At 41.7% G+C, this 12,276-nt stretch overlaps 1 protein-coding gene across 29 annotated transcripts in view; it reads right to left on the reverse strand.

Moving 5' to 3' along the window:
• ANK3 (ankyrin 3) overlaps positions 1-12,276 on the reverse strand; it is a 345,732-nt gene that overhangs the window by 139,315 nt on the left and 194,141 nt on the right. For all 29 annotated transcript variants that reach the window (XM_039554380.1, XM_039554383.1, XM_039554384.1 and 26 more), the window contains exon 2: positions 448-549. In XM_039554380.1, coding sequence (XP_039410314.1) covers positions 448-549 — 102 coding nt within the window. The remainder of the gene's footprint in view (positions 1-447; positions 550-12,276) is intronic.

Raw genomic sequence — 12,276 nt, forward strand, 5'->3', positions numbered from 1 at the left:
GGGAAAAAGAAAAGCAATTAGAGGGATTACCAAAGGTTTTCCAGTTTACCAAGCAAAGAGGAGACAAATTATTATTATCCCACTGAGAGGACTGCTTACAAAAAGCTACACTTAGGTAAACTTTACAAGAGCTAGATTATAAGGACAGAGTAAGAATTAAGTCAAGATATACTGGCTCTGGGGTCTCAAGCTCTGTGTACTGTCCCATGATCTAATGCAATACAAACAGAATGAAAGATAAGGTTGAATAGCACATTCTCCAAGTGCAAGAGAAATGGTGTCTGAGTAAAGGGTTAAAATAAAAAGTTTTCATTGGGTAAGATATGTAAACATGGTTCATCAAAAACCACAAAGTTATCTTTGACATGAAGTTCAAATATAAAGAGAAATTTGAGCAACAGTGAGAAAGGTATTTATCCAGAAAATTTGACCAAAATATTTTTCAACCTGATTTGAAATGTTGATGTCCACTCCATTTTTTAAGTAGTCAAGAGCTTTTTCCAAGTTGCCAGCTCGAGCTGCTCTCAGGTAACTTGCATTTGTGTCAGACTACAAGAAAAAAAGAAAAGTCCCATTAGAAATTAAGGCACAGTATAAAACCACATTTTGGTGGCAAAGGAATTATTAATGATACAACATATTGTACATCCACTTAACTAGACACAAAGATCCCAAACCACCTTATCAAATGTGGGTCAAATCCTGAGCAGGCAGCACGAGGCTCGACTTCACTCATGAACATGAATTATGGAGCACTGTCTCACACGCAAGGCCAGCAGCCAGGGACACATCTGGCACCCAGCATGGCACACAAACAAGGGGAAGCTCAGCACTGGCCTGCATGGAAACCACGCTGCTCTTTCCAAAGGTGCCACACCACTTTCAGTGTCCAAGCTGAACAGAGCTGACCAGTGCTGTGAGAACTAACATGAGAGATTTAAAAAAAAAATCAGAATACTCAACCTTGAAGGACTGGATTAGTGGAATTAAAAACCCCATAGTGCTACAAATGAACACATTTCAAAATCTCATGTCTGCTAACATTTTGGTTTATTTTCTCCATCCTTCATTTTATAGTACATTTTATTGACAACATCTGTCTACATTCAATGAAGAAGCCAGAAATCTCTAGGTACAGTGCCATTACATAAACTGCATTTTCCTTTTTGTCAGACTTCGCATTAAAGATAGCTATGGAAATTTACTTCATGATGACTTCAGCTTTGAACGTAAGGACAGCAGAAATGTTGGTTAAGTCAGGAAGGAATCACTGAGAGCAAGTCCCATCCCCAGAGGGTTTTAACAAGTTATGCAAATATCCATGGAGGACAGTTTAGATAATGCTGATCCTGCCTTGGAGCAAATGGAATGAACTGGGTTAGCTTTCAAGAGGGACAAATCACATAATCTTTGATTTTATCTGTGCCACAGCTTTCCCTGGCATGTTGGGCAGTCAACACATTTTTTGTGCCCTCTTCTAGATTGGTATAGCAGGAATTGTCTGGGTTCTTTCACTCTCAGTATCATTTCATCCCAGGCTTACATCATTGCAGCTACCAGTGCATTGTGATCTTTTCACATTTCTGAAAGAGTGCAACAACTACCTTTAGACTAAACAATAAAGGTTGTGAGTGCTAAGAGGAATACAAAGCACCCTGGCACCAAAGCTCAGTTACTTATCTGTTGCTCAAATATAAATATATACATTTTAATTCCAAATTTCTGGATTGCTGTAGAGTTTTCTCCTCTCCTGTCGATACAGCCACTGCAAACTGGATGTTGTGTTCAAGCATTGCTCCAAGCCCATGGGGAGCCACTTTCATGTGCAGGATGAAGCAATCTTGGGCTCGACAACACCGAAATGGTAAGTGTGTAGGAAATCTGTTTTTCTCCTTGTACCCATACAAGCTACAAGACCATTTCACCAGTACTTCCACTACAACAAGATCTCACTTCTACGAAGAGGACCATTACTTACGAACCAATACTTATGAACTCCCTGTTTTCTCCCGAGTTTTGCACACTTGGCATTCCACTTTGCAGTGACAAGTCACCAGCTTACATTCTTCCCTGCTCTTTATCGCTCTTTTCCAAGCATGCCACACTGATCATCACAAACCAGCTTCTGCAACGTCCTTCCAACAAAACAGCCCCCAAATACTGGTGTTTGGTTAAGCTTCACCAAAAACAAGGTGCTGCTGCAAAGCACACGGTCATAACTGTAAAGACCATGGGGAAGAAAAGCTGCCTTGAGAGCTGCTTTCATTTGGGAGATCATCTGAATTGTGCAATGCAGATTATTACAGGAGACAGGTCATATTCTCAGTGCTTAGCAACAGCAGTCACTGGGGTAAAAAACAGGTCAGCATTTTATCAGCATTACTAAAGGTATGAGGGAGGACTCAATAGAGCGGGAGCCTTTTTGTCAGAGGGCAATGGCATCTCTGTTTGGCACAGTCAGCAAGGGGACAGAATTAACATCAGCTGTTTACAGCTGCTCCTGGGTGGGGAAGGGATGTGCCAGAGCCGCTCGCTCTGGAAAATCAGATTCCGCCAGGCGCATTAATACACACCAGACAAGGAACGCTGCTCGTCCGCAGACACATCCTAATCCAATCTGCTCAAACAAAATGCAGGGGGAGAGGCACAAGGAGCAATAAATAGCTGATAATCACGTTAATCACTAACTACAGTTTCACTGTGGAGGGAGAGCAATGTCTGTGTCTTTTACAGAGTTGGGCATGACTTTTGGACTTAAGGATTCTTGGAAGACTTAAGGACTCTTGGAAGCACTTGTTCACTAACAGGAGGAATGATAAAGTTCAGGTCACAGTCCCAGCCTTGAGGCAAAATAAAAATGTCTCAAACCAAGCTATCTCAGGTGCTGCTAAGTGGTGCACAAATCCACTCCTGAAATCCCTCAAGCTAACAGCAAGTCCTCCTTTGCTAGCCATCCCTCAAAACTCACTCCTAAACAGCTAAAAGTGTCCAGACACGCCACTGACACCGGCAGCCAGGCTGCCATCCGAGCAGTGGGGTCAGTGTGGTGCTGGGCCCAGCATCCCACTCACCTTTCAGCCTGGACTCCTAGTGCTCAAGCACAAGGGCACTGTGCAAGAAAAGCAGCACTGACACATGCAGGCATGACACCAGCAACTGGGAAGCACTCAGAGAAGCTGCCTTTAACAGCACACTGGCGATGACCCAAACCCTCCCTCGGTTCAGCTGGTCTGAGCTGGCACTTCCAGTTTCCACCTTACTGGTTTCCAGTTACTTGAACGTGATGTGAGCCAATGTGTGAAAGTGCATGAACTGCCTTAGCAGCCAGAGTGGAACACATCCCTGTGCTTTAAGAAAGGGGAAAACCTTTTTTTTCTGGCCTTGGCTGAAGGTCCAAAGCCCTCAGATGGGGTTAGCTCACCCATTCTGGGCCACCATGCACAGGAGCTTTGAGATTTGCACAGAGGGGTAACAGACTGAGGGCGTACAATTGTGCAAGAAGCTCAGCAGGGTTTCTGGGATTCTCTCCATCCATTTCCACCTCTGCCATAAGCAGAAACAAGCAGTAACACTAGAGGGAAAACAGGGACAACATTGTTGGAAACCAAAAGCAGTTTCAGCCTCTCTAAAAGCAGCATTGCCAGCTTCCACTTTCCCTGTAACTAAGGCATGACTTCAGACCTGCTCAGATAGAGGAGAGACTTTCAAGCCACCTTCTGCCCTGCAAAATGTCTTGAGTACCCCTGCTAAGGGGTAAACTTCTAAAATCAGGAGAACCAATGAACACTCTCCATCCAAAACCAAAGGAATTGATCAAAAACATCAATCCACAACTTTTATGTTTCTGAACCCAAAATTTCCCAACTTTACATTTGTATTTTAAGCCTAAATTTGTTGGGTTTGGTTTTTTGTTTTTAAATAGCTCAGTAGAGTAGAAAAACGTTATTTGCAATTGGCACTGTTTTGTTCAAAAAAGAGCATCTTGGAGTCCCTGCTAGAGCCTGTAAATTGCCTCAGCGTTACAGTCAGAAACAGCACCAGAGCTAGGCTCAAATCACTGGAGGATTTTAAAGATCAATGAAGTGTAAGAATAATGTTAATAATTATTTTTCTGGATTGCCATCATTCCTGGAAGCCCATCTCAAAGACTGATAAAGAACCTGCTATATGAAGTGCATTAACAGCCACAGTAGGGGGGAAAAGGGTTTTGGATTTCCAGCCATCGCCCAGGACACCCATGTGCTCCTCTCTGTGGGCAGTTCTTCTCCACATGCCCATTGTCACCTTCCAAACCAGCTGGTGCTGGAAAATAAGAACCCCACACAGACATAGGCACTCTGTCTACAGGACATTCCCCCACCAGACCCAATGCCTTTATTCTTCAATACTAATTAAACTTCAATATTCCTGAGAAGCATTCTGGATGCTTGCAGGCTGTTCAGATCCCTTTCTCTTCTTTTGTAATCAATCCAAATACGAAATGAAGATGAAAATTGGCTTTTGATTCTCCATGGTCTTAACAAATATCAAGAGAACAACAGGCATGGGACATACATCAAAGCACTCTGAATCTTAGATGCTCTTGCAGTCAGCCACAAAGATTGAAGCCCTTCCTGTGCATTTGCACTGGATCCCTGTTGTCAGGCTGTGTCCCCAAAGCCTTTCCCTGCTCCCTCATGGGCTTCCTGTGGCTACTACCTTTTCAAATTCTAGATGCAGATTAAAATTAAAAATCAAGATTCTTACAAGTGTTTTAATTCTTGGAGAGACAAACTTCAGATCCCGTGCACAGCATTTAGCTCTGGAATGGTTATTCAGAGAGTATTTAATAAACAGTGGGTTTATGGGAGTACCAGTACTGATGAATACATAAAATCAAGCTTTTTCTTCACAGATAGAATGATTTCTCCCCTCTCTCCCCATACTTTCTTGGAAGAAAAAGGGACTGTTTCTAGTTTTAAGAAATGTGCAAATGCAGATGACTGGCTACTGAAGGCAGGTTTTATGCAATGTGTATTTCTTTTAGATTTGTGTATTTCCCTTTAACGTATGATGCTATAAAAAAACCCCTTCTCTAATGTACAGCAGGCTGATGAGCTTGCAGACTGCAGGCTGCCTGCAGCACACAACAGTTTTCCAGTCTGGAGCTCATTTTCAACAGCCTTTGTCCCAGGGACATCTCAGGAAAGGGCTGAGGCTGAATAAGCTGTGCTGGCAGCAGCACTCTGTTTGCCAACCCTTCTTTACCTTATGGTCCCCTAGTCGCGCCACAAGATGAAGACTCTGTGGTGCACAGGGACCTGAGAACTGCTTCCCCATTTTGAGGAAAAGCTACAACAGTTTAAAATATTTCTATTGCAGCAAAGACTAACTCCTAAGTCACTTGGATACTACCTTAAGCCTCCAGAAAATGCTGATGCTGACTCATGCTAGCAAATACATATTCACTCTTTTTCTTCAAGTGCTTCCAGCGAAGTAAGAGACTATTTATCATGGCTAAAGATGAAAACTATTAGAAAATTTGCACTGACTGTCAATCCAGGGTCTGGCCTGTTTTTCCACTGCACTACAGAGGGTCCCTTAAGGAAACAGAGAATACGTATTATTGAGTGAACCCTTGAAAGTGCAAAGCCATTATTTTTAACGTGCACAGGCCTCCTCCCATATTGGTGGTATTTTATTATGCTCATCTCTCTTTCCTTTGTGTTCTGCTTACAGTGGCCTCTTTTTCAGATTAAAAATCCAGTCTTTTTCACATTGGGAGCAGGGTTTTGTTTTTCACTCCATCTTTAACAGTAGCTGTTGTGAAGGGAAACCCCCAGCAGGTTCCCATTGTGCCAGAGCAGGATGCATTCTGGCTTGAGTCCCAACAAAAAGATGCTAACCATGCCTAACATTTGTTGTGGGGAGAGGCAATGACCTCATTTTAAGGGATGAACTTATGTTACTTCCATTTGGAAATGTGCTCAACAAAGAGAGTCTTACAGCAGCATGAGGTGATCTGAGGAAATGGGTGATAACATTTTTGCTTATTTTTGATAATAGTGGGCTTACTGCAGCCACTGGCAATTTTTCTGCAGGAAAGCTTAACTCTGATGGGCACTAAGCATGACGCTGGAAATGGGAGGACCTTGGCATTTCTTAGATTTTGCTCCTATGCTAATTTAGAATTTTCCTCCAAGCAAATGTGTTACCCTCACTTGGTAAGCAACAAAATTTTATTCCAAATAAACTACAGCAGCCAATTAACAGCAGTGTCTGAACCACATGAAATAAACCAGCCACATCACTGTCATGGGGAGACTCTTCATCCGTCCTCCAAGAGGCTCTAATCCCTTGTATCTCCCTGCTACCTTTTAACTAAATCACTATTAAAATTTTCCAATTGTATCTTCTTTATTAGAAAGGGGGCTGACTGCACTGGATGAATGATGTTCTCTGTGCAAACAAATACTCATGCTTTACATCCCATACTACCGTATGCATTTCTTCTGATAAGGATGTACCAGCCTGGGGCCAACTGCTATCATCCTCAGCTGTGCTGTTAATTACCCTTCAGAGACATGCTTTTGGGATCACAGCCCGAAACACAACCTCAGGGCAACAGGAAAAGCTCCACTCCTAGTGCCTGACAATTCAGAGGACGCATCTTTTGGCTAGGGAAGGCCAGCTGTTTTGAACATGATTGCAAAAAGAGAAACAATATAATTACTAATCAAAAACCAAACGAATCCCTCTAATTGTTTGCCCTATCACACAATTTAATCATCAACTTTCTTTGATCATATTGTTGTATTGAGCAGGATAAAGCAGCCAAAGATATGATGCTATTTGGAATGTCCCCATAAAGGGCCCTATTCCAACACGATAACTTCAGTATGTTTTCCACACGCTAAAAATCATGCCGGTTTTAGGCTGTGCAAAACTTTCTTCATGGTCTACCCTCGTGGAGACTAAAACTTCTTGTATTTCTGCAAAATTTCCATGTGAATCTATAATCGACTGCATTTTCAACAAGTGAGGATCAATCCCTGTACAGTAGTCAATCTTATCATGCTTGTAGAGAAAAATGAAACATCTCCTGAAATGTTTGAATGAAACATTAAAGCAGTTCAAAACAAGAGCAGAAAACTCACTTTAGATGCAGCTCCTTCCTTCTAGAAATCTTTGGCCAAACCAGGAAAACAATCATGAAAACAAGTAAGCCTCTTTCCTTGCCAGACCACAAGACAAAGTGCAGGTTTAGTATAAACCATTTTCAAGATCACTTGCACCACTCGACCTCTTGGAGTCTGTCTTGGCAAAATGCTGAATATGCGCCCCGTTCCCATGAAAAATGAACCACTTGTAGTGGAAGGTGGTTCAAAAGGACCCACAGCCAGAGATGTCAAGGCTGGTACATCCAAGAACGTTTCACAGCTTCCAGTAAAGAAGGTGTTTGTGGCTGCCCTTAACAGCACAGAGAGGTCTAGAGCGCATTGTTTGCTTGCAGTGACAAACGCCTGCTGTGGAGCTGTGATGCAGCTTGCTCACTGTGTAAGTTGCTTAGACTTTGTGCATGCAGCCTTCTTCAGTCAGTCCTGTGACTTGTGACACCACTAATCCCGCCTGGGTGTCTTTAAATGCCTGAATGACTGCTTCCTAAGAAAGCTCAAGCACGAGATAGAAAGGAAAACCAGCTGCTATTGTTTTGATTCTCTACGAATAGCAAAGGGGGTTGTGATTTCCAAGGCACAAAAGACACAGAGCTATGGCAAACTCTTGCCTAACATTCACATTTAATATCTGTAATATGTTGAACATAATATCCAAGTTGAAAATGCCCCTAAAGATGTCATCTCTACTTTATTTACTTGCCAACATAGATACTCAACAAATACAGAATAACTTAACTGCAATTCTATACAAAATTATGATCTGACAACCCAACCAAAACCATCTGAACTGAGACCAAACGTGTCCCACAGAGACACAGTTCAGACAGGAGGTGAGGGTCTACACTATTTCCATACACTTTGCCCATTTGCACAGATGAAGTTTTGAGATTTTTGAAACACAGGTTTCACGTGCCAGCTTCACCTGAAGAATTTATGAAAACAATTACTGGTATGAATGTATTAAATTAGTAACACCAAAAGCAAGATCGAGGACTACAAAAATCAATGTACATCTGCAAAACGCAGACAAGCTTTCTAAATATGCAAGAACAACAAAGTACAAGAATAATTTTAATGGGAAAACAACATAGAAGTGTATAAGAAGACTGTAAAAGTCTTTAATACTGACTTTTCAGCTATCAGACTGCTGGATGAAAAGACAAATGACAAGGTAAATTGGGACACACTGTTGAAGACCCTAAAACTGGCAAAATCCCTGGTTTCACCAGTGAATCACTGTACTCCATGACAAGTGACAACCAGGGTAAGAACCAGGCCCTTTGTGACCAACTCACATGTATAGGCAATGAAAAGGATCTGATGCATTAAAAGGCAAAAGATTTGGGCATTTCAAATTCAAGACTCATTCTCCAGGCTGAAGGTCTCAGCTGCTAGAAGTTTATTTCAAACTCTGGGAAGAAACTTCTGAACCCATAATGACTCATCTCTCACTCTCTTAAGTTTTCCTACCATACATTTACAAGTGAAAAATCCCTGGCTTTCATAACTGCTACCACAGTCACAAAGAGCCAGAGAAGGGCTGGATGTACTTCGAGGGCTTCTTCTTATGTTTATATTCACCTGAAGATAATAACTCTCTCATACGTCAAGCTAGATGAGATGCCATTGATCTCCTCCCTATTTTTCTCTCAGAAACTGACTATCCAATGAGCAAGGAGATAATTTCAGCACATCTCAGGCCCAAGTTTAAAGCCACTTCCATGCTAAAGTCACATTCTTCAGATCCCTGCATGAATAATATCAGCCAGTCCACCTCCTCTTCTCTTTGTGCATCTCATTTTAGAATCAGGACCCAAAAAGAAGAGGAAAAGAATTCAGCAACTCTTGTCAAAACATTTTGTAAAGGGTTTTTATTTGTCTATAATTTCAGATGGGGGAAAAAAAAAATCATATCAACCTACATGAGATAATACTGTTGATTTTAGGGAGAGAGATTTTATTTCATACCGAAATATTAACATAAATATGCTTCAATCAGATGTGGTGAAACTAGTGGCAGTAACATGAAGAAAACTCAAGTCAGGGGAAGTGCAATGAACATAAATTTTCCCTAAAAATACTGTAGCAAATAAGCTATAGAAACTATAGACAAGCTACATAATCTATTAAGAGTTTTCAGTACCATGAATTCAGAAATTTCTACTTAATGCCTGCTTTTGAAGTCAACTTTCATTTAAAACCAAATTGATTCTGCCTTGGACTTTGAAATGATAACTATCATTAAACTGAAAGATTGTTTGATAATAACTGGTCAAGCCATTTCAGTAGTGGCAAAAATATACACAGGCACACACCAATTTACCCGGCCAGCACTGCAAACCCCACATATAATTACAGTTTAGGGTTTTTTAGGCTTAAAAGGCATTTGAATGGATAGCTTTAAAGCTATCCACTAGAGGTTTAAGTTTTCTTTATTTTTGCAGGGGACATACAGTTTAGGATTCTTACAAGAATTACAAACCTTTATCAGTTTATGAGTGCCAATGCATTGGTTTCCATAGCAGGGATTATGACCTGGATCAGGAGTAAAGAACCTCTTCCAATTACACACTTGGACACCTTGTTGAAGAGCTTCTATCTGGAAAACTCCACATGGCTGATGTGACAGACAGAGAACCTGAAGGGCCAGTGGAAATTATCTAAAGAGCTTTTGGGTACTAAGAGGACTCATGAGGCAAGATTTGCAACACAGCCATTAACTTGCTACCAGTGTGTTCTGCAGGGCCAGTTAGAGGCATCCCATGAGGTCTGTCGTAGCAGTTCACCTTAGGAGAGCTTGTAACATTTACAGAACCACCTGTCCCGACACCTCTTTGTAGACCTGCTGTGAAATAGATATACCCTGGTACAAGGAGAGAGAATCAATGGAACCAAGAAACCAAAGGATTCAAACATCCTACTAGAGCCAAAGACTGACTGAGGTAATTTTGGTGGTTCAGGAGGAAAAATACCTAACTAGCACTTCCCAAGCTCATGAGGGCAATTTCACACAGGAGAGTTAACAGTCCTCAAATGCAGGAGCAGAGCAACCTGCCAGGAAACAATTTTAATCTTGGCCTGGGGATGCATGAGACCTATTGGAGAATACCATCAGGGAATACTTCAGGCTGTGCTGGCTTAGCCGTGTCCTCCTACAGGAGCTGCAATTCCCTGCTGACCACAACCTGCCATAGCTTGTTTTCCATTTCAGTCTGCTGTTGTGGATATGACCCAGTAACTCCAGGCCCATTTTGTAACCCACCACACCTCTGAAAACCACAAAGGCAATGCAGAGCAAGCCAGAGTAGATGTTAGACACACTGCTGCAAACACTGAGGAAAACGTGCCCCTTTCTCCCAGGCATGGTGCCGTGGGACACTGCCCACACGGAGCTGTGGGGCTGGGCACGGGAGAGCCACCGGCCTCCGCACCTCCCTGCAAGGCCTTTCCCCTCCTCTGCCATGACTCAACACTGACATTCACCACTGTGAATCTGTGCAACGGCGTGGAAAGTTCTGTCGTAGCATTTGTTGGGGCTGTCTGGATGAAATGTATTCAGTGGCGTGCGCAGCAAACGTAAATTAGTTTACAAGTGTTTTGTTCCTCACTCCACGTGTTCCAGGTTTGAGGATGAGCTCAGATTCCAATGGGAAAAGTGCTTTTTCCAGCCCAAGCACCAAAATCTGTGAGCAAAAATCAGAGCCCTGCAACTGTTATCTAAATTTAAACTCTAGTTTAAAGCTCTTAAGTCCTGTCCTAACTCTAAATACAAAATTCTATTCTAAAGCAAAAGGAGGGATCTAAATCACTGCTGGGGCAAGGGCAGGACCAGCATTTACAGGTACAAACAGATTGAAAACAGTGATGTAACAGAACAACCCGAGCTGTATGGGGTCTTTGAGATCAACAGGGGGAGAAAGAAAACACAGAGCTCAGTTTTATTCTTAGAGTGAGAGAAAATTACCAAATATACAGATAAATCACTGCAGATCAGGTGATGCCATTTTCACACAATGACTTTTCAGTTACAGAACTGAACTAGTATTTTTCTGGCTTTCAAAGCCATTGTGCATTAGAGAGCCAGGATTCTGCAGAACCACAATGATGAATTGATTAGCTCAGGAAAGACTTCAACTTTTTGAACAAAAATATAAACAGCAAAACTATTAAAACACTTTTCCTCACCTTGACTAGATTTGTTAATTTATTTTAATCCAAAAATTACCACTTCCTCTTAGCATCAGAATGAAATGTGTTTGAAAAACACGTAACAGTTTAATCAAATATAATGATACAATACTAATGAATTAAACTTTCTAAACTGGCCTAAAAGACTTTACTGCTACTATATTTAACAGACACAGATTTAGAACTAGTTTTCAGTGCTACCATTAAAGTGAAGATCAGTTTATCACAGAAATAAGCTATGACCAACCACACCAGCCCTATACAGTGAATCATTTGATGACAGAATGGCCCATTACTGTACAATGTTAAAGTATCGCTCCTGAACAGCAAATTTACAGGATAAACGTGAAGTAGAGCTTGTTTCTCTCTTGCACCTCAGATACTCAGGGCAGCCTATGTAAGATTTAAGTATGTAAGGAATGAAAACAAAACTTACCATAAACATCAGCAAGGAAAAGCTTACTGAACAAATATATACTGTGCCCCTTTCCACTGCTAAACTCCATTTCAAACGCTGCTACACCTTCCCCAAACAACGTATATATGAACAGAAAGAGCACTTTCTATACAGCTTGTAATAAAGCCCTGTAAAGCAAGAGTAAATACCATTCTGGTGCAACACAGAGGGGCAGAGCATCCTGCAGACCAGCACATTGCCAACGCCACGGCTGAGGGCAGACGATTTTCAGCTCTCTCCACTCTCCAAACTGTTGCACACAGGAACTGGAGGGACTGTGTCTGTCAGGCTCTGTGCTGCTGAGGCTCATATAAAGCATCAGCAAAGATGTTTATCACCACGAAAATGGATACTATTGTGCTAAAAAACCCAGGAGAGAGTAAATAAAACTCTCGGGACTGAACAATAGAGAGTTTAATCAAGTACATAAAACATCTGAATAACGAAAGCTTCTCTTACAAAAAATTACTTCAC

This window comes from Corvus cornix, chromosome 6 (genome assembly GCF_000738735.6).
Source record: "Corvus cornix cornix isolate S_Up_H32 chromosome 6, ASM73873v5, whole genome shotgun sequence".
In the NCBI taxonomy this organism is placed as follows: domain Eukaryota; kingdom Metazoa; phylum Chordata; class Aves; order Passeriformes; family Corvidae; genus Corvus; species Corvus cornix.